The sequence below is a fragment of the Hemibagrus wyckioides genome, linkage group LG01, assembly GCF_019097595.1.
Source record: "Hemibagrus wyckioides isolate EC202008001 linkage group LG01, SWU_Hwy_1.0, whole genome shotgun sequence".
NCBI classification, from domain to species: domain Eukaryota; kingdom Metazoa; phylum Chordata; class Actinopteri; order Siluriformes; family Bagridae; genus Hemibagrus; species Hemibagrus wyckioides.
The window spans coordinates 10,797,854-10,821,768 of NC_080710.1; the positions used below are offsets into that span (position 1 = coordinate 10,797,854).

Here is a 23,915-nt window from a genome sequence, read left to right on the forward strand (position 1 = left end):
CATATTTAATCATTGTCCTGATTTCTAATGTTATAAACAAATAAACAAAAAGTGTACTTTACTGTATACTACTGAAGTAATCATTGCAGGAATGATGGATTTCTTCAAATTAAAAGAAAAGAAGAAAGGTAAAGGTTACTTCTGAGGAAATGCTGGCTTGGCACAGCTACTCTTGTTAACGACATTTCTTGGTAACGAGGAACCTCATTTTTTTCACATTTCCTTTTCTCTCCGAGTGAACTTTTGCACTGAGTCAGCTTGAACATGCAAAGATAACTGCTGATTGAATGTTACACAATGATTTTAAGAGTTCTGAGTAATGGTGTGTGAGTGAGTGAGTAATGGTAATGGTTTATTATAGCTGCATGCCCACGCTTGTGTTAACTTGCAATTAGGTAAAACTTGCAAATACAATTAGGTTATATGTATTTGTTGTCTCCGAAAACACAACCCAGAATGACTGCCATGTGTCTGTTTATACGAACAATACAGTCTTTATTTAACGTTGATAATGACACCAAAAATAACTATAAAATACAGTTCACATTTTTAAAAATACCAGACATATCAGAGTTTCAGACCTACTCTATTTACTTGTAAGAAATATGCCTTTTCTACTCTTATAAAAACAGCCAGTATGACCAGTGTACTCTTGACTAGTCTGTGCTGCAATATTTGCCCTTATTCATATCTTTAGATCTAATATCTATAATATATGTTATACTGCCACCTACAACTATGTTAGCAGTGATGCAGCAAGAACAGAGAAGTAAAATTCACTAGCATTATTCGTGAGGTCTGTTTTGTCAATAAATGTGGTAGAAGTGAGATGTGTGATAAAAGAAATACCCACATATACATAAGCAAAGAACCATTTAGAATATTTACATGAAGTTCTGATACATTTAGCATCTAATTCTTGTCAAATCAGTTGCTCATGAGCTTATGCAAAAATAATAATAATAATAATAATAATAATAATAATAATAATAATAATGCATTATAAAATAATGTATTTCATGAGCTAGCAGAATTGAATTGACTGAAAGTTTCTGAAAACATTAAAGACGATCCATTCCTTCTTAGAGCAATGTCAGATCAAGATACAACCCTTTTTTCTTCTACAGTGTCACCATTCAGTCTTGGTGTTTCTTCAAGGACTACAGACTGTTAAATTTCCTGTTGTAATGAAATTAGTTTGTCCACATTCTCAACAGATTTTATACGGACACAGGAAATAAATGACGAAATAAAGAAGAGAAAGTATGGTACACTAGACTAATCTACAGACATTTTGTTGTCTAAGGAGCCTTTAAATTTGTGCAGTTAAACACAAACCATCCAAAATAATCTAGATTAAACAGAGCCTGAGTGAACTGGCTATTTAAATTGATTAAGCATGTACTTTCCTGAGATTTCTATAATTTATCCATGCTTAAAAATAAAAGACTAGTCACTATCATATGATCTGAAATTCATAAAAACTATATACTTTATCAGTTCTAAAGATCCAAACCATTATTTGTTTGTACTTGAATTATTATTCTTGAATATGTTATTATTACATAACATGTTTGAGAATTTCTGATAAAAGGGTTGAGTTATTCAAATTCTTGTGTGCTTCATTCACCATGTACACTTCAAACGCACTGTTAATTGTTTCTTAAAACTCAGTTAGTATGGGTGTTTGTACGCTTTTGTTAGTTTTTAGTTAACCCTTTTGACAGAGAACAATGTAACTTTGCTTGAGGAAAATAACTTGGCAGGAATGTTTTAGGTTTGAATGATAAAAATTTCCCTGGGTAGCAGATTTTTCGATCCTATTTTCAAAGCTAATCTTTCTTCTCAATATGTTGCATTCAAACGTCAAGATCCAAATTTGCTTCAGGAGAGTGTGTATTCCCGGATCAGAAAGCTGAGGTTTGTGATGTGTCTGCAGACCATACAGAGCTCTTGCGAGACACTGTGTCCACACGGGTTTGCAGCCTGTATCTGAGCGGTTTTATCATGTCCAGCAGATGGCGCCGAAACTTCACTCCAACAAATGCATAGAGCACCGGGTTCACACAGCAGTGCAAGTAGCCCAGTGTGGAGGTAGTAGTTAGGGCAATGTCCAACACTGTGGTGGTAGCGCAGGTTGTGCTATTGCTGATGCTTTGGTTGTTGTAGAGAGTGTCTACCAGCAGGGTGATGTTATAGGGTGTCCAGGTGATGAAAAAAGCCAACACTAAGGCAAGGACGACTCGCACAGCCCTTTGCTTCTGCGCGCCCTGTGATCCGCACTGCAGCCTCAGCAGAACCCGAGAATAACAGTAGAGCAGAACAACAGCAGGAAACAAAAAGCCCAAAACATGGTAGATCACACGTGATGCCAGACGGAGTGTGGTAGTTGGGTAATGGTGATCACACTCAATTTTATCGCCTCGTCTAGGGTCGTTTTCAGCCTTCAGGTACATTAAGTCAGGTATGGAGAGAAGAAAACAGAAGAACCAAACAGCCAGGCAGCTGAGTTGCACACGCAATGGTCTTGTGCGTGAGTACATCTGCACTGCATGGACTACGGAAAAATATCGATCGAGACTGATGCAGGCTAGGAGGAAGATGCCACTGTAGAAGTTGATCTAGAAAAAGAAATGAGCCTCATTTGATTTATGCCCATTTAAAAACAAAAACAGTATGACAAAATGCAAATATATTTAAAGCATTTTACAGACACCCTTAACCAGAGCAACGTAAATGAAGTTCATTTATATGCCTGGGCAGTGGAGGGCTAAGGGCCTTGCTCAGTGGTGGTAGCTTAGCTGTGGTGGGACTTGAACACACAGCCTTCTGATCAGTACTGCAACATCCTAACCACTGAGGTACCACTTCCCATGTAACCACACACCCCACATTACCCCCCAAATTCTTTATTTATGCTGATTCTGCATGTTTATGATGTTCTGGATACCTGCACAATTTCTCTCTGGAACTAGGAGTTTTCTTGTGTGCTCATTTCCTAACCGAATACTAATAGCTACAGTATCTCACAAAAGTGAGTACACCCCTCACATTTTTGTAAATATTTTATTATATCTTTTCATGTTACAACACTGAAGAAATGACCCTCTGCTACAATGTAAAGTAGTGAGTGTACAGCCTGTAGAACAGTGTAAATTTGCTGTCCCCTCAAAATAACTCAACACACAGCCATTAATGTCTAAACCGTTGGCAACAAAAGTGAGTACACCCCTAAGTGGAAATGTCCAAATTGGGCCCAATTAGCCATTTACCCTCCCCGGTGTCATGTGACTCGTTAGTGTTACAAGGTCTCAGGTGTGAATGGGGAGCAGGTGTGTTAAATTTGGTGTTATCGCTCTCATACCCTCTCATACTGGTCACTGGAAGTTCAACATGGCACCTCATGGCAAAGAACTCTCTGAGGATCTGAAAAAATAAATGTTGCTCTACATAAAGATGGCCTAGGCTATAAGAAGATTGCCAAGACACTGAAACTGAGCTGCAGCACAGTGGGCAAGACCATACAGCGGTCTTACAGGACAGGTTCCACTCAGAACAGGCCTCGCCATGGTCGACCAAAGAAATTGAGTTCACGTGCTCAGCATCATATCCGGAGGTTGTCTTTGGGAAATAGACGTATGAGTGCTGCCAGCATTGCTGGAGAGGTTGAAGGGGTGGGGGTCAGCCTGTCAGTGCTCAGACCATATGCCACACACTGCATCAAACTGGTCTGCATGGCTGTTGTCCCAGAAGGAAGCCTCTACTAAAGATGATGCACAAGAAAGCCCACATACAGTTTGCTGAAGACAAGCGGACTAAGGACATGGATTACTGGAACCATGCCTTGTGGTCCAATGAGACCAAGATAAACTTATTTGGTTCAGATGGTGTCAAGCGTGTGTGGCGACAACCAGGTGAGGAGTACAAAGACAAGTGTGTCTTGCTGAGTCAAGCATGGTGGTGGGAGTGTCATGGTCTGGGCCTGCATGAGTGCTGATGGCACTGGGGAGCTACAGTTCATTGAGGGAACCATGAATGCTAACATGTACTGTGACATACTGAAGCAGAGCATGATCCCCTCCCTCCGGAGACTGGGCCGCAGGGCAGTATTCCAACATGATAACGACCCCAAACACACCTCCAAGATGACCACTGCCTTGGTGATGGACTGGCCAAGCATGTCTCCAGGCCTAAACCCTATTGAGCATCTGTGGGGTATCCTAAAACGGAAGGTGGGGGAGCGCAAGGTCTCTAACAACCGCCAGCTCTGTGATGTCATCATGGAGGAGTGGAAGAGGACTCCAGTGGCAACCTCTGAAGCTCTGGTGAACTCCATGCCCAAGAGCGTTAAGGCAATGCTGGAAAATAATGGTGGCCACACAAAATATTGACACTTTGGACCCAATTTGGACATTTCCACTTAGGGGTGTACTCACTTTTGTTGCCAATGGTTTAGACATTAATGGCTGCGTGTTGAGTTATTTTGAGGGGACAGCAAATTTACACTGTTATACAGGCTGTACACTCACTACTTTACATTGTAGCAGAGGGTCAATTCTTCAGTGTTGTCACATGAAAAGATATAATAAAATATTTACAAAAATGTGAGGGGTGTACTCACTTTTGTGAGATACTGTAGGTTGTCCAGAAAAGCAAGTTTTGCCTAAGTTGTGTAACTTGTTATGGTAAAATCTGCCCTGGACAGTGAGAATGTGTTGATGTGTACCTCAGGTGATGTAACTTTAATAGTGATTTATTCAGCATTTGCCACTGAAAATCAGAAACCTTGGTTCTTGATTGCTATGGCATGTAGCAGTGTGGTGCTGCGATCACAAACCAGTTATTATAACACATTTGTTAAATATCACCACTTCCCTTACATCCTAGAGTACTGATAGTAGAGATAAGTGGAATTTTTGAAAGGTCAAGTAACAGTTAAAGGGCAGCAAATGGGTTGCCTTGGCAAATTTAAGCCCCTCTTGAAACAAACTGAATCTCTGTCTAATTTGTGGTTACTCAGCCCTAGAATATTCCATGGTGCACTAGTTTCATAAATGAGCTCTTATATGGGTTCAGTAGTTAAGGGAATTTCCAATCTGCTACACACATACTGACTGCAGTGGCAGACATGGAAACCATGCAACTTGACGAATAAACCAATAGAAAGTACAGATATGAATTTCATTTGAGGCAGCTTTTTGTATTTTCTTTTTTTTTTTTTGCTGTCATCACTTTGGCTGCTTTCACTGTCACAGTGTTTATGATGCCAGAATTACAGGTAAACTCAGTGAAGCTGTGTTATTAAGTGGGTGTTAATAATAATGGGTGAAATTAAGTAAATCCTTCTTCAATTCTATGTTTTTATTTATCAGGGCCTAAATAACAATTATATGGTCCTCACATGCCTTTAAAAAGAATCAAATAACCTCAGGTGACAAAAAACACTACAGATTTTTTTCCCCCAAAAAACTAAACCAACATTCAGAAACCAAGTGGGGAAACAATAGCCTTCGTACTTTCACAATTATTACGAGAATAATAAGTAGCCAGGTGTTACTAACGAAATGTACATGAAGAATTCATTATCAAGAAGTGTGACTACCTCCATAAAAGCAAAACTTTCCACAGTTTGATGTTCTGGAGAACTCATGCCAAGAAGAAAGGACAGCAGTCATTACCTCAGAGAAGCAAATGTCAGTCTGGGAAGGGTTATAAGGCTATCTCCAAACCATTTAAAATTCACTATTCTACAGGAAGAAGAAGCATTTACAAAAGGAGAGTCTTTAAGACAGTTAACAATCTTCCTAAGAGTAACAATCCCAGCAAAATAAGTTCAAGGTCAGAGAATTTAATGCTCAGAGATATAAAGAAAGAGCTACAATATGTGACCTACAGGCCCCTGTAAGTGTATTAAAATATTATGATCCTGATATCTCAATCAGAAAAAGACAAGGCTTTCATGAAAGGGTAGCTAGGAAAAAGTCTCATCAATAAGAATATGGCAGAAGGACTTTGAAATTGTACTTTTTTTAAAAAAAAAATTGTATTAGAACAAACCACAACTGTTCTGGAACAATATGCTTTGGACCTGATGAGACCAAGGTGGAGATGCTTGGTCATGTCCAGAACCAAACACGGTGTATCACCAAAAACACCCCATACAAATGTGATGCATGAAAGGTGTGATGCTGTGAAAAGGTGACGATTTGAGCTTGTTTTGCAGCCACAGGACCTGGGAAGTGTGCAGTGATTGAGACAACAATACCAACATTAATACCAGAATGTTCTTGGAGCCATCTGTCCAGCAGCTTAAACTTTGCTGAAATTAAGGCATGCATAAAATGATAATGATCCCAAGCACACCAGCAAGTTGACATCTGAATGACTAAAGAAGAAAAACATCAAGCTGTTGGAATGAGTCAAAGTCTAGACCTTAACCCTGTGGCAGGACCTTAAGAAAGCCCTTTAAATGCCCTTGAATGTCAATGAACTGAAGCAAAGATTTAAAGAGAAGTGGGCCAAAAGTGTTTTCTTGTTATCACCTGAGGTCATTTGTTTGGTATGGACCACAGAATTGTTATATAGGCCATAAATAATAAAACATACATTTTGATTTTATTTTAATAATAGGCTATATTTTTCTTTTCCCCATCTCTGTATACCTGAGATTGCACCCAGGCCAGCCCTTTTGTGGAATTGACTACCAATTGAGAGAGACAGTCACCAGCTGTTTATGTGCTTTGGGGAGCAACTAAAATGGACCTTACTGTCAGATTAGCCTGCTGGTTAAAGTAGTGATTGTGCAGATATCCTTGAATGCAGACCAAAAAGATGTGGTCATTAAATAATTTGATGTAATCATGTAAGCATGCCCCTTGATTAGCTGCTCCTCCTTATCAGATTCTGCAGACAAATGTGTTTTGTGGTGGGTTTTCATAATCTGTAGAGTACAATGTTAATAGACGGTACAGTATTTCTAGTAAGTCAAATTTTCAGTAGAGATACATATATACATATGTTTGTGTGTGTGGTTAAAAGGATAACAGCTATTAGTGCAATTAGGTGCATTAGGAGAGTAACAGCAATAAACAGGAAACTGAATCCAGTACACAGAACCATAATGACCCACAGACTTTAGCTGCTCCTCTACCTTAAACAGCGCACCGGCGAGCTTGCAGAAACCGGTGCCAAACTTCCATCCATTGACTGCATTCACTGACCAAAGTGGCATAGTGAGGAGTAACAGCATGTCAGCCACGCTCAGGTGTAGGACAAAGACGTCTGTCACACTCCATGTTCGTCTCTTCTGGCATAGCACAACCAGCACCAGGCCATTACCCATCATTCCCAGCACAAATGCCACAGAGTACAGAATGGGAGTAAAGATGGTTTCAAAATGCATACTTGTGTGCTGATTACAGACTTCTCCACAACAATTTGCTTCACTATAATTATAATAATCATAAGAGAAATTCATATCTAATAGGTCTGAACCTTGTATGACCGTCATGTTCTGCAAGATAAAAAGAAAATCATGATAAAAACATGGTAAGAAATACTGAAAAATATATCACAGGTACAATATTTGCATTGCCACATGGATTTTACCCACTGTATATGCTTTTGTTCAATTTAGTTTATAGTATAAATGATATTTTCTTGTAATATTTCAATTATGTTGGAAAGAAGTTGTATGGAAAGATATACACATCCGTACTTTATTATATGTCCTCATTACTTTTTTCTCCTTTATCCCTCAATTCTATTTAGTATTCTATGTTTACAGCAGATGTTTAATATTTGCTGCTTGTAAATCGTTCACCCCAAAAGCTACATATATTTCAATGAATATAATAGCATATATTTCAATACAGTGGTATGTGATGTATGTCATGTGATATGCACATATTTCTAAAGTTTCTAAATAATACCTCATCTTCACAGAACCAGGTTAATTTATAGTAAATGAAAAGTGAAATAGTTGAGGGTGTTATATGACTAAAAGTGGTATTTCCCCTAGGTTGGATTATGTGCTAGTCTTTTCGCATCATCATCAGGTTGACAAAGGTTAAAAATTTCTACATAAGGGTAAGTAATGATGTATATGTTTATTTTTTTTCTATTTTTTCTACTCTTTCCAAATGCATTATAATTAATAACAAAAGTGGTATAATTAATAACGCTAATATTGATATAGCAATCAAGATGTTTTTTAGCAGAATTCTGTCACATACTAAATGCGACTTACGGGTTTGTGTATAGACAAATACAGGAAGACAAAAAAAGAGCTAAATTAGGCGAATGCAAAATTATTTTAATTAACTTTTTTTAACTTTTAATTATCTTACCCTGGTAAATATTTTCAGTCTATCAAATTCAATTTAAAAATCATTATAACGGTTTATTTAAACACTTACATTATACAATACTTATATCTGTTAAAAGCCATTGGCACAATTATTTGTTGTTAATTTTGAGCAAAAGCAGCACCGATCTAAAGAAAGCATTTAAAACATAATACAAAACTTAAAGCACAATGACAATCAAAGTCAATCAATTTTAACTTACTTATCAGGGTGTATCTGCTTATAAATGCACACACACAAAGTGAGTCTCTGTAGTCTCTGTAGTATACCACAGAAATGAGCTCAGAGAGAGACAGAGAGAGCAATAGGAAGATAGTGAGGGCGGGGAGTGAGAGAGAGAGAGAGAGAGAGAGAGAGAGAGAGAGAGAGGATTTGGGTTACCACAGATTTATTATATATGATAAGATCTTTTAGTCATTCACAATAATTTTTTCAGTATTTCAATTTCAGTGATTTAGGGAATTTTTTATATGCCTAATTAGGAGAGTGACAGCTTTAATGACACTCGAATAAAAGTTCTACCAATACACATTGCCATAAATGAAGGATAGGAAAAACTAGTCAATTTTACTGACCATATTTTTCAATTTAAGTTAACTTATTTTTAATCCTGACCTATCAACTTTCAAACCAAACTATTATTTTAGAAAACAAAACAAAGAGACTTTGTTTTCTAAGCACAATACATAGATATGTAGTATTTCTTTTTTGGCTGGTTGAACAATTTGAAAATAATAGTCATCCTCAGAGTGAAAAATTTCCCTGCGTTAACATTCGCTATAGTTTAAAGGTTTAGTGGTGACTCAGTTTATCCACTGCCTTTTCCACTTTACCTTCTTATCTTTTGTTTTTTTGTGATTAGCCTTGGTTCTTTTGTTCTTTTATATGTTCTTTCCCATCTACTGGCCCTGTTTGCATCTTATCTTGTATTTAAACCACACTCTTATAGACACTCGATAGCTAACTTTGCATTGTTGCTTGTTTCAGTTGCTCTTCACAAATATAGTTGTTGCACAATAAAGGATATGAAATTATTTACAATTCCTCAAACTCAGAAGTATATTCTACCTTAAGCAGTACATCGTTACAGAACACGTCTGTTCACACTGTTTACAGCATTAACCACGGCAAAACCTCACAAATCACAGGACGGGAGCAGATTGTGCTGAGCATCTTCACTAGCTGTAGGTGAGTGTTTCCAGCCATGTTTAATCATACTTAACTCCATGCATCATGAAATTTTAGTTGTCTAATATGCCGTTAAGATAAGCCGTATTTTCACTTATTGACACCTAGCCACCAAATAGTTTAATGTGTTAAAGGTTTTTTCCCCTATATTTGGTATGTAGCTAGCTAATTACATTAAGAGGTGGAAAACTACTGAGCAGTTATACTTAAGTAAAAGTATAGATAATGTTTTAAAATCTTACTCAATTAAAGTTAGATTATTCAGACAAAAGTTAACGCCATGTTTTACTGACAAGTAAAATGAATTATGTACAGATCTGTAACATGGAAAACTCTTTACTGTTACTGTTAACAATTTAAAAGAGATTTTTTTAAAACATCTATGCAATTTTCTATAAAGACCTCATTTGTCTGCAAATTACCCAAACTTTCCTTAACATGTTTTTTTTTTTTTTAAATGAGATGAGAGTTCATGTTAGGGGGACAAATGCAGAACCTCATTTTATGACTCATTCTTAGAGTTTGGTGACAACCCGGCCCCGTCAACTTCTCTGTTGTCATAACATACATCACTGTGTAAATGTAAAGGTTCCTAAGCATTAAAAACTGTTTAACTATTTATTATTATTTTATTATTATTATTATTATTATTATTATTATTATTATTATTATTATTATACACATATTTTTTTTTCAAATGCTTTAAAACATCATTAAAATTTTCTTTAAAAGTGCTGGAAAAATGTCTCCTTCCTCAAGCCAGAGTCATACTGGTTTGGGATTTTGTCAAGATGTAAAAGAATTATTCTTTTTAATGTCACAGGCAGTACTTGTGTATGAGGTCAATCAGATATAAAAAAAAAAAATTAAAATTAAAAAAAATTATAATAATTGGCCCTGAATTTCATGTTAATGCTATTTTAAAAACTCTGTTGTTATTGGAGTTATACCTTTGAATTGTCCTATAAAATATAGATTTTTTTTTACTTAAAAATAGAGTATTAGAGTCATTTAAAAATTCTGGCATGATTAATGATGTGTACTTTGAGATGCAGATGCCATCTTGAAAATTTTTCAATAGAAATAGAGATAGTGTAATGAGCTGTGCTTATGCCACCAGTGACAATTAATACCTCCACTGACTTACCACATTATGGATCAAAGATTAGATTAGATTAGATTAGATTAGATTAGATTAGATTACTTTAAATTTGAACTTTTTTGTCATTGTGCAAAATATGTGTACAAAGCCTATGAAATGCAGTTAGCATAAGTGGCATATTTACAATAAATTATGAATAAATGTATACAGCTATGTATATACGGGGAAGTGGATGTCTTATGTACAGTAGGTGCAGTAGGTATTATAAATAGAGCTATATGTGGTCTATATATGTATGTACAAACAAACAATGTACAGTGGTAAAGATACACTATATTGCCAAAAGTATTCACTCACCCATCCAAATAATCAGAATCAGGTGTTCCAATCACTTCCATGGCCACGAACCTTTTTACAAACATTTGTGAAAGAATGGGTCGCTCTCAGGAGCTCAGTGAATTCCAGCGTGGAACTGTGATAGGATGCCACCTGTGCAACAAATCCAGTCGTGAAATTTCCTCGCTCCTAAATATTCCACAGTCAACTGTCAGCTGTATTATAAGAACATGGAAGTGTTTGGGAACAACAGCAACTCAGCCACGAAGTGGTAGGCCACATAAACTGACGGAGCTGGGTCAACGGATGCTGAGGCGCATAGTGCGAAGAGGTCGCCAACTTTCTGCAGAGTCAATCGCTACAGACCTCCAAACTTCATGTGGCCTTCAGATTAGCTCAAGAACACTGCACAGAGGGCTTCATGGAATGGGTTTCCATGGCCGAGCAGCTGCATCCAAGCCATACATCACCAAGTGCAATGCAAAGCACTGGATGCAGTGGTGTAAAGCACGCCGCCACTGGACTCTAGAGCAGTGGAGACGTGTTCTCTGGAGTGACGAATCGCGCTTCTCCATCTGGCAATCTGATGGACGAGTCTGGGTTTGGCGGTTGCCAGGAGAACGGTACTTGTCTGACTGCATTGTGCCAAGTGTAAAGTTTGGTGGAGGGGGGGTTATGGTGTGGGGTTGTTTTTCAGGAGCTGGGCTTGGCCCCTTAGTTCCAGTGAAAGGAACTCTGAATGCTTCAGCATACCAAGACATTTTGGACAATTCCATGCTCCCAACTTTGTGGGAACAGTTTGGAGCTGGCCCCTTCCTCTTCCAACATGACTGTGCACCAGTGCACAAAGCAAGGTCCATAAAGACATGGATGACAGGGTCTGGTGTGGAGGAACTTGACTGGCCTGCACAGAGTCCTGACCTCAACCCGATAGAACACCTTTGGGATGAATTAGAGCGGAGACTGAGAGCCAGGCCTTCTCGTCCAACATCAGTGTGTGACCTCACAAATGCGCTTCTGGAAGAATGGTCAAAAATTCCCATAAACACACTCCTAAACCTTGTGGACAGCCTTCCCAGAAGAGTTGAAGCTGTTATAGCTGCAAAGGGTGGACCGACGGCATATTGAACCCTATGGATTAGGAATGGGATGTCACTTAAGTTCATATGCGAGTCAAGGCAGGTGAGCGAATACTTTTGGCAATATAGTGTATGTTAAAAATATAACATACTGAAAAGGATATACATATGTAGATAAATGCATGTTTATAGTAATATATATAATTTATGGCTGAAATATGCAGTAGACAGTATTATAAGTTATGTGTATGTGTATATTCAGATACACATGAATAGCTATAGCCTTAATTACATTGTGTAGCATGAGAAGGTCAATGCAGTTGACAAATTTTTAATATTTTTTTCCCACCTGATTGTATACTTTAAACTAAAATGAAAATTAAGTATTCTGTTTATATATTGTGTACAGTCATTGGCTAGAAGAGAGGAAAAGAGGCCAATTTTTAAGAAAATTGAGTAAGAGTATGTCCCTGTTCTGCAGTCCTTTTTTGTAGGGTAGAAGTTTCATCTCCTTCTCTTGTCTAATGGTCTTGTCTAATGATTATCAATTCTGAGCATAGCCGATATGGTATGGAACAATTCCAGGGAGATAGTGGCACAAAATAGTGGTCTTCCAGTATCACCATTCCACAAAATAGAAGCAGCTTCACTTTGGGACCTGTACATGCCAGCCAGTATTAGAAGTAGTTTGTAGGCATGTAGGTCAGTTACATCCATGGTCTTCCATTCTTGACCATACTGTTTAAAAGTGCCAATTTTTTTCAATGGCTGAAGGGAGGAAGAGCTGAAATGTTGACAGAATGTAAGGTGCATGGGAAGTAGCCAGTCTTGTGGGTCCTTGAGTCATTCGAATGACACTTTCCGCTGCCCTGCAACTGTAGGTGGAAGTGAGGACCAACTGATGACATTGTTTTTTGACATAAATGTCTCCCTTGCTGCCTACTCCTCTTCCTCAGAGTCATTATCAGAGGGGCTGTAATCAGAGTTTTCTTCCAAGTTGTCTTCCTGCTCCTCCAAATCGCTATCCGCTTCCTCATCTTGGAAGATCAAATCAAGTGCTTCAAATGCTTAGTATGTCTTTTTGCCATAATCTCAGTCACTGAAATGTCAGCTCAGGTACTTTTATGAGCTTATGACCCCCCAACCCCTTTTTTTATATCTCTTGATTGAATAAACTGATACTTCTTTTTTTATTTTGCTATATTGCAGGTACTTGTTTTTGCTAGATACATCTATGGTGTTCTTATGGTCCTGTGGCTGCAAGTCATCGCTGCTCCACCACCATGTTTCACAGCTGGTATGTGGTGTTTGTGGCGATATGCTGTATTTTGTTTTCACTTAACATGGGAATGTGCTTGATGACCAATTCTAGGTCTTGATCTCATCAAGCTCATCAAGTAATTTCCCACAGAAATTGTTTCTTTGTGTACATTGCGATTCATATATTTATAATATTGTGGGTAGATTGCATTTTTGTTTATGTTTGAGTGACATCATTTCCACCTGTGGAATTGTCTAATTGCTTCCCGCCCTCGCCCAGAACAGCGTTGGACATGAGCGAGGCAGGTATTTTGCAAAGGGAAGTGCTAAAATGTAGCAGATTAAGTTAAGATTTTTGGTCAATATCAGTGAGTCAAATAGTATGCTTAATAGTTGCTAGTTGTGTGTATATTAGAAGTTTAGTGAGCTGTATGAGTGCCATTTAAAAACGACTGGTTTCTTTCATATAGATTAGCAAAATGCATTTTATCCATTTTTGCAGGTGGACTGTGCTCTTGAAAACATCATGCAGTTTACTTTGTTGAAGTATATTTTCCTGTTATGTCTAAAATGCTGTGTGTATATTCAAATTAGGTGGTCAGATACAAGTGCAGTGTTTCACTCCTTTGGCTCTGTGGTAGGTTTCTCGCCTACCATGCAGAAGGCCCAGGTTTGATTCCCAGCCACTGGATGCAGTGCCAGGTGTAAAAAAAATGGGAGGGTTGCATCAGGAAGATATTCGGCGTACAAACTTGTGCCAAGTTGTTGTGTGGACCAGTTGGTCCACTGTGGTGACCCTTCACACACGTAGGGAGCAGCTGAAAGATCAACAACATGTCAACTTAAAATAAAATACAACTGCTCAATCTCTTAAACTCCTTCTTTTATTGTTCATAACCTTCAGGTGTATTATTCAGTATCTACTATGAATTACTCGCTAACCATGTAACTGTAACCATAAGGACATTTAAACTTTATGACTGAATACTTTAATTAACTACTACTTAACATTTTTATATCTATGAAATGATCATATGTAATTTATTTAGTATAAACTACAATAATACTGTGTTGATAATAAGTGTCACCTTTGACATTTCATGTTCACTAGTCCTTTACCCTGATCTTTGTGACGCGATGCTCACACAGCGGGATGTTTTGTTCACACCTTTATACCACGTCCTGTTCATCGTTCAGGCAAGCATGCAAAAATTGTGTGTGTTTGTACCTGGGTTCGCATGAAAATATCACTACACATGCATGTGTGGTTGCAAATGTGTTTTATCTCTTCCTGGGGACCGAATTTAACATTTGGCTGGTCCCCATTAAGGAGATTGCTGCCAAAATATTAATTTCAAGTTCCTAGTACCTTAAACAATTTTAAAGTGTAGAGTATACAAGAAAACACTAAGACCACTTAGTACCACTTTGTATACCACAACAAGAAAGTGTGTGTATAATAAAGACATAGATAAAAGTTAACGAAACTATTAACATTATCAAGCTCCTTAATTTGAAATGTCCCAAAAAGAAAAAAATATTTTTTTAAGCTTTCTGTCAATGCACTTGCATGGTTAACTGTCATGGTTTACTTACATGGCTTTTCAATGCCAAAACCACACACATGCAGGTGATGTCATAATAATACATATTACAGTATACTAGCACTTCAAATACTGAGTTTTCTCTTAAGAAAAGTTACATGTCTTCAATAAACAGATGGAAGATGAGCACGTGTGCTGCAGTGTACGAGCAGTTCACAGATAAGATTTTACAGAGCCCACAATCAAGAATAGCTACACTGCCTTCCTTCCAGCTGCAGGCTCATGGGATTTAAAGCAGTGCTTCTCTCTGCTGTGTGTTAAGGACCCGAAAACAGGAGCACTTTTGAATCACTGTTTCATTTGTATCATTTATTAGTATAGTAGTTTTCCAATACAACTAAATCAACATGACAAAAATTGAAACACTATGATGTTTTATCTCAGCTTGATGTAAGTGTTAGTTACAAAACATATCTGATTGTCATGACACTATTACAGAAGTAGTGAAAGTACTGGTGCAAAAGAAGGAAATGATAACCACTCACTTCCTTGATGCTTTAGATAAAAATATTATCTAACCAGAAACTGATACTCTGATATTCTTTTTTTTTGCTGTTCTGTTGCTGTGTATGTCAGAATTACTTTGCATGGCTCTAGTCAGGGGGGTGTCTATTAAAAAGGACAAGGATTGTACTATACCATGTTTGTACCATTACATACTAAAGGTACAAACATGTCCCCTTGATGGTACCACTCCAGCAACAACGGAAATATAGTTTGTTCAGGCATTATTTCTAAGAGTGCATAAGTGCTAAATCTAGTCTTTATGATGCAGTGTAAGCCTGTTGTGGTTCACACCTGTATGAGTAGTGATATGTAATATTTTGCTCTGAAGCTTTGGAAACAGCTTTACCTGTAAATGAAACGCATGTAAATGAAAGCCTTCTGAACCGCTGTGGTTTTCTTGTGCATTGGCAGGAAAGTCACTGCAGACAGGCAAAGGTTTCATGCACCCTTTAAAACTTCACCTGGCCCCTCTCTGAGAGGAATTGTGGATGTGTTACTTTAACACTTCTCTTAAGCAAGCCATTAAGGAACAAGCTACATGTTAAAAGCTCAGAAACAGAATGTGATAGACATATTTAAGGGCGCTCGTACAGGAAGTCCAGAAAACTTTTGACTTGCTTAGAAAGCAACCAACCATTTATTACTATAGACCATTTTCCTATTGGTTTCAAAAGCTACAAAACCCCATTTACATAAAGTTTGACTTTGCACCGCAACACCCAAGAAGTCAGATGTTGCACACAATATAATCATCAGTGTTAAACAGAAGTGTTACCAGTGTGAAGATCATGTTTAAAGAAATACTTCTTCACAATTATCTTTGTTTTTATGCTTTTACAAAATTCTATAACTGGTCTCTAATTCACAGTGCGTAATTACATCTACAGCTCTGTGCTAGTTAGGAGCAGCTAACTTTGTATGCTTAAAAATGAAATACAACAAAACGGAGGTTTCAAATGACTAATTTTCTTTCCGTGGTAAGACATTTATGTACTCTGGTCACAAACCATTTAAGGATTTATATGTGACATTTATGCTTTGGATTCAAATGTAGTACAAATTTTCCAAGCCCTTAGATGCATGATAGACATGCAGATAGACATGTAAAGAATGACTATGGGAATTTACTTATATTATATTAAATAGAACTATATAGATAACACATTATATTGTAATGTAGTTCATTATCCCTTTAAGGCAGTGTTTTGCCTAGAAATAAGGTTTTGTTTAAAAAAAAATAATAAAACATTCACACACAACACTGGTATCACTGAGTTGTATATGATTGTACCAGATCACTTAGAGTGTGTACCATAGGAATAAAGTTGACAAAGAAATAAAATGTCAAATTTGTTAAACTGTTGATATTAAGATATGAATAGTAATACAAAATCAAACTATCACTTAAAACATATTTGTTTCTGAATGTTCTAGAAATAGTCTCCTATAAGATAGGTAGGCCATCTTAGGCCAGTAGATGGAGTAGGCTCTTGTGGTTTCCTAGTTTCATTGTGTTTTTCAGTTCTCTATGCATTCAGACAGTTTTTTCAGAGTGTCCCTACTACTAGCGTTGTCCACGTCTCTCTCTGCCGGCCCGGCTGCCTGCTTGCCTGCCTTCTCTTCACTACACCTGGTCCTATTTCATCTACCCTGTGAAGCACAGAGTCTAATGCCACTAATTCAATTTTTGGGCCCCAGCCTCACTTTCAAAACATGCTTGCACTCTGTCTTTCTCTATCTTCCTCATAGCTCTTAGAAGTTCTTCCATCCTTCACACCATAGATCTGCGGTTGAGGCCTGGCCTTGACTGACACACTTACCCACACCCCTTCCCCAAACTTCTCTACTCTTACTATTCTTCAGTAAACCCTGTTCAACCCACTGCCCTTTAAGTATGTGTTCAGAAGAATCAGTCTTTTAAGGCTGGTTGAATTTCCTGTATTAGACATTACAGTAACTATAACGTTCTTTATTAAATCAAACCTTGATGTGGTTATTTTATAATGTCACAGATGACTATTTTTTTTATATTCTTAAGAAGGTTTAAATGCATCATTATACAAATAAAAAAAATAAAACCACTGTCATATTTAGGTATAGTTTTAAAATATACACCAATATTTAGGTATAGTTTTAAAATAATGCCAAATCCTAATAATTTTCTCTTGTGACAAATCTGTATGGAGGAATTGTTGTTGAATTCAGCTGTTAACATTTTTAGAACCTCCTTTTTCAGCTTTTCAAAGCGCTTCACACTGACCAAAACTTTCTGCATTCTGCTGCACTCTGCCTAGCATGCTGCCACTTCCCCCATGAGGCCACATGTGAATGTGTGCCAGTGGGTAAAAAGCAAAAATGTGACCACAGCCTACTAAAAAAATCTTTTTAATGTGCTTTGCTTACTAAGGTGCTGTATAAAAAATAGAAAAAAAACATTCACATACACCAGCTCACTTAACTAGCTTGTGTTGAGTGTATACCATATGGATAAACTTGACAAAGAAATAAAATGTAACAATTGTCAATATTAAGATATAAATAGTAATACAAAATCAAACTGATATTACTTTAATTTTTTTTTTTACATAATTAATTTGGAATGTGCTAGAAATAATCTCCTGTAAGAGAGATAGGCCATATTAGTCCACTATTGGCTTGTGGTTTCTAGTTTCGTTGTGTTTTTCACTTCCTCATGCTGTCAAACACTTTTTTTCTAGAGTGTCCACAGCCTACTAACAAAATCTCTTTTAATATCAAAATATTGGATCTGTGTTGCAGAAGACTCAACTAGCATCAAATGGTCTCTGGTAACCTAATATATATATTGCACATCAAGCTGTAAATTACAAATATAAAATACAGCCTGTATAACAGTGTAAATTTGCTGTCTCCTCAAAATAACTCAGCACACAGCCATTAATATCTAATATCTAGTTTAGTTATCTAAACCAGAGCTTCACAGGTTGCCACTGGACTTCCACTCCTCCATGATGACATCACAGAGCTGGTGGATGTTAGAGACCTTGCACTATCTTCTATCTTCTTATAGCCTAGGCCATCTTTATGTAGAGCAACAATTCTTTTTTTCAGATCCTCAGAGAGTTCTTTGCCATGAGGTGCCATGTTGAACTTCCAGTGACCAGTATGAGAGAGTGTCTGAGCGATAACACCAAATTTAACACACCTGCTCCCCATTCACACCTGAGACCTTGTAACTCTAACGAGTCACATGACACCAGGGAGGGTAAATGGCTAATTGGGCCCAATTTGGACATTTTCACTTAGGGGTGTACTCACTTTTGTTGCCAACGGTTTAGACATTAATGGCTGTGTGTTGAGTTATTTTGAGGGGACATCAAATTTACACTGTTATACAGGCTGTACACTCACTACTTTACATTGTAGCAGAGTGTCATTTCTTCAGTGTTGTCACATGAAAAGATATAATAAAATATTTACAAAAATGTGAGGGGTGTACTCACTTTTGTGAGATACTGTATTTTTGTTGTTATGAGAATGCTACTTCTTGTACTAAACAATGCTAACATCTAGTGGACAAAAGCTGCACATCAGAATATGGATCCGAATGAACAACTGGAAATTGTGGTTTGGTTTGGCTACACAGCCTCATTGAGAAGTTCATGCAAACTTCTTTGATTAAATACAAAAATACTATTCCTACTGCCATGCAAAGGCTTTGACCTGAAAAGCTTTGACTTCTAAACAGAAAATACTTCCAGGTCTATTCAGTAAGCCAGAGATCAGTTCACTCAGCTGAACAAACCCAAACCAAACTGAATCAATCGATCAAATCTGCATGCACAGTATACCTCCTAAATGCCAATACACTATGTACTGATATACTTTGTATTCCAAATATTATTATTATTATTATTATTATTATTATTATTATTATTATTATTATTATTGTTATTATTATTATTACAATTATTATTCCACAGTAGCTTTACTAAGGTCTGACTCATATATACTCTTGATCTCCTGGGATTTTCATGCACAACAGTCTTTAAAGTTTGGTGCAATAAAGAAAAAACATCCAGTGAGCAGCAGTTCTGCCAAAAGCAACATCTTTAGGATGAGAGAGATTATCAGAGAATAACCAGACTGGTTCAAGTTGACAGAAAGACTTCAGTATCTTAGGTATCCAATTGTGCTGAGCAGAAAAGCAGCTCAGAATGCACAACACATTGAACCTTGAGGTGTATGAGCTTCAACGGCAGAAGGTTAGGTTTCATTTGTATCAGCTAAGAACAGAGGCTGCAGTGGACACAGGCTCAACTAAACTAGACCATTTATAACTGGGAAAACATAGCCTGCTCTGATGAATGTGGATTTCTGCTGTGGCACACAGATGCTAGGGTCAGAATTTGGCACCAACTGCATGAATCCATGGACCCAACCTTGTGTCAACAGTCCAGACTGGTGGAGGTGGTGTAATGGTATGGGGAATGTTTTCTTATCATACTTTGGGCTTTTAATACCAATCAATTATCAATTATATGCCACAGTCTATTTGAGTATTGTTGCTGATCATGTTTACCCCTTCATGGCCACAATATACTATCATCTAATGGCTACTTCCAGCATAATGATGCACCATGTCAGGAAGCAAAAGTCACCTCAAACTGGTTTCATGAGCATGAGAATAAGTTCAGTGATATTCAGCCACCTTCCTAGTCACCGGCTCTGAATACAGCAGAACATGAAAGTGCACCTAAAAAATCTGCTGGAATTGCATGATTATTATTGTTTATTATTATTATTATTATTATTATTATTATTATTATTATTATTATTATTATTGTTATTATTATTATTATTATTATTTAATAGCAATAGCTGCGCCAATTTGCATAAGCTTTAAAGTTTAAACAGATAATGACTAGTAATGCCGCCATCTGCTGGTCATTAACATTAGTATTGCAACCTTTAAGCATCGCCTGGATTTTACATTCTCTTTAGAAATCATAGATAATTTTTTGGCCACGGTGAGAAATGAGTTTAAAATGAGTTTAGTGCTCAATAAGGTGGTAGTTTGCAGGGTTTGTGTCATTGCAGGGTTTGTGTCACCACTAAAAAAAACTGTCATACAAGTGAACCAACAAAGGTTTTGTCTAGAAGCAATGGGTCATATTCAGAGTTCAGTGAATTTGGTTTAATACAGTCATTTTACACGTTGGTATTCAGACATCACATTTAGTTACAGGCTTTTTCTTTACAGGAGGGAGCATCAAAGTAACAAAAATATTGTTATTTTATTAATTCTGAGGCTAAACTTACTCCAATTTTCATTTAAGGCACACAGACTGCGTGCCACAGAAAAACAGAACATCCGTCTACCTTCCATTAACAAGACCACATCGACCCCTCCCCTAATAATCATAGAAGAGTTTGAACAAGCAGGTGCTGGTAAGTTATGAAACATTACATTTTATCAGACCAAATGACTTGTATACCTATCAGTCCTAGTGCACACAAAGCTAATTGCATGTGCTGGATGTAACTGAAAGGGCTTGCAGCAAAGAACTCTGGGAAACCAAGATTTCTCCCGAGGAGGCAAAGAATGGATCAGATCAGTCCATTGAGAGACATGATACACAGGGAAATGACAGATGATCAGACAAGAAAAAAATTCAGTAAACCTCAGGTATTTATTTTGCACTTCTTTAAGTAATTGTGTTTGTGATCAAATTTGATATGTTTCCAAATTACGAGTTTTCATCATAAATGTAAAAATATGTACAAAGAATCTGTATTTGTACTTAAAAATGTTCAATAATCATAATGTACATGACATTGGTACTTCAAGTCTTAGCAACTGTGTGAAACAAATCATTTATATTTCTAGTCAGTAGTTTAATTTTGACAGTAAAAATTACACAGAAGGGATTAATAGGATGTAATGTATTTATAATAGATTTATAATGAATTCATAATGGATGCAATTTATGATTTATTTGCATTATCCTAAGCTTTTTTTTGCTTTGTGCTTTTAGAAAAAGTTGTCTGACAAAATGGAACCTGTGGCAAGCACATACAGGAAGAACTATACAGCATCACATGAGGTGGTGGAAACATTTAGTGTTCCAGGGGATAGATATTCAGTATTCAACTCTGTTCGAGACTTGAGCGATACAGAGGAAAGGAGTAAGTCACCTGAGGCTACAACTGAGGAAGAACATCAAATAAGAGCTGACATTACTGATACTGTCCTGCAATATGTCAACTCTACATCATTCAAGAATCAGCTCAGTCTGCACATTATGAGTGAGATTGATGCTAAAATAGCAAAAGCAGTGTCCCAGGTTCAAAATAAACAGCATGCGGTGAGATTTGCTACAGCAAGAGATGAGGAACTGTATTACTATCAGGAGCAACAATCGAGCAACAATCTGTCCACTCCTGGGTTCAGTGAGGGTGTAGCATCTTTGATTGGCTATGCGCTGATGGAAGTGAGAGAAAAAATGAAAAGTACTTTAACAAGCCACAAACGTCAGACAGAATCACCACCAGCATGCAACACTGTAAAAGAAACAGTGGACAGAGTCTTTGAAAGCATGCTTGATTCCTTGATACCCGTGAATGATGATAACTCTCATCTGAACCAGGATAGCACTGATGGGGATTCTAGTATGATCGATACTCTTGCTAGTTGTGTGTATGATGCAGCGTCTGAGAGTATCCTGCACAGCAGTGACTCAGATGACATATGCCAGATTTTATTCTATGACTTAGAAAGTGATGATAAAGTGTCTAGCATTACAGATCAGGACATGGAGACATTAGGTAAGTGAATCCTTTCATGTTGCATGGTTGTATATCCATAGTTAAATAAGATTTTGTTAAATAAATGATTTAATATTACTTATAGAAACCATTGTGCTGTTGATGCCAATTGAATTAGTCAAATGTAATCAAAGCTACAATTTTTGTCCACATTGCAGACACTGTGAAAATCCCTATGAAGACTCTGATGTTCTGCATGAGTCTCAAGAAAAATCCACCACTGGCCTGTTGTCCAAAGGATTTGACCAGCCTTATGGACCTGAACATAAGGCAGAGGAGCTTGTAGAGGGCATCTTGTCTGCTCCTGAAATGATGAGCCAACTTTATGACCCTCTGACCTCAAGCGTCGAATCTGACTCTGATTTGGATACAAGTGTTCTTGACGTCTCTGCTGCTTCTGACAAAACCACTCCCAGTGACATTACCTCTCGAAGGGTTCAGATGGCTGGACGGCAGGAATGTGCTTGGCCTGTCCCTACACCACCTTCTAGAGATAAGCTGAGTAGGGGAATCTTCTTATGCTCCATAGCTAAGATCTAACCTTTTAAAGATTAATTCAGGACTCAGAGATGCTTTGTGTTATTATACACTGAGTGTTAAATTATTCTGAAGAATTAAATCATAGCAAATTATGAACGTTTCACGCTGTTCTTTCTTGTGTCCAAATTGTAGAAGCCCCAAGAGGATACAGCAGAAGGACACGTGTTGTAAAAGCCAATTCTTGGACAATGTAGAAAACGGCATTCTTGACCAGTCTCACCAAAAGGACTGGACTGGCATAGAACGCAGCAAGGAAAGGATCATGATCGCCATGATGACACGGCAATCTGTGGGGAAAGGTTTGAGCAGACCTTAAAAAAATAAGGTGACGGCTTTCTTTCCTCAACAAACAGCGGATAAACCACCATCAGCCAGTCAGCTCCAAGAAACATCAACCATGAATTCTGAAGATATTATTTTCCTGCCACCATTTTCCTCACAGCCATTTCATTGCTGATTGTAAACAAAACTAAAATCTAAAAATGAACTGCATTAATAAAAAAAATGTTGTCTCTTTCTTTACCAAGAAATAAAGAAATAATTAAATTATTTTAAAAATATATGAATTTGAGAGTATAATAAGTGTGAGTAAAGGACATGTTGTCAGTCTCAATCTTGCACTGTAAAAACATGCCCTTTAAAGTTATAGTACCTTCTTACCATTTTAATCAAATACATTTTATCATGACACACTGGAAGCATGACATCTATCATGACATTATTTGACATAAATCAGATATTTAGGCTGAAAAATAAACACAAGAACAGGAGTTTGAGAAATGTTTAGATGGTATGTATCAAGTACAATATTTATTAGATAAAATGACAACACAGTAACAGTCTCAGAGGAGAAACAAGATTGATTGATTGATTGATTGATTGATTGATTGAATAATGAAGTGCTTGGAAACACAGCAGTATACACTGTATACTGTATAGCAGAGAAATGACAAAAAGAGTGTGCTGTGAAAATGAGACATAAAGAATGGAGTTCTTTAAACAAGAGTTTGATGTGAGCCAGGGATGCTGTCTAAATCTGTTCAACATTTATTTCATTGAATGTTCTACTATTCTTTCTACTTTTCTATGCTGGAGAACTCCACAGCTCCAGATGTCACCCTCCATG

General features: G+C 37.2%; 2 protein-coding genes across 3 annotated transcripts; one reads left to right on the top strand and one right to left on the bottom strand.

The window, feature by feature from the left end:
- Window positions 1-470: 470 nt before the first annotated feature.
- On the bottom strand, window positions 471-8,654 carry cxcr3.1 (chemokine (C-X-C motif) receptor 3, tandem duplicate 1). Its single transcript, XM_058389828.1, has 3 exons — window positions 8,569-8,654; window positions 7,151-7,513; window positions 471-2,621 (listed from the first exon to the last, which is right to left on the bottom strand). Exons 2-3 carry the CDS (start codon window positions 7,508-7,510, stop codon window positions 1,908-1,910), a joined length of 1,074 nt encoding a protein of 357 aa, XP_058245811.1. The 5' UTR covers window positions 7,511-7,513; window positions 8,569-8,654; the 3' UTR covers window positions 471-1,907.
- LOC131353073 (uncharacterized) lies at window positions 7,443-23,257 on the top strand. 2 transcript variants are annotated; one of them, XM_058389792.1, is made up of 9 exons: window positions 7,443-7,548; window positions 8,021-8,088; window positions 9,483-9,554; window positions 13,281-13,368; window positions 20,761-20,872; window positions 20,974-21,110; window positions 21,460-22,249; window positions 22,408-22,751; window positions 22,922-23,257. In XM_058389792.1, exons 4-8 carry the CDS (start codon window positions 13,306-13,308, stop codon window positions 22,533-22,535), a joined length of 1,230 nt encoding a protein of 409 aa, XP_058245775.1. In that variant the 5' UTR covers window positions 7,443-7,548; window positions 8,021-8,088; window positions 9,483-9,554; window positions 13,281-13,305; the 3' UTR covers window positions 22,536-22,751; window positions 22,922-23,257. The 2 variants fall into 2 exon arrangements, with proteins under 2 accessions (XP_058245775.1, XP_058245766.1); XM_058389783.1 differs by lacking the exons at window positions 7,443-7,548; window positions 8,021-8,088 and having other exon boundaries at window positions 8,818-9,554.
- Window positions 23,258-23,915: the final 658 nt, after the last annotated feature.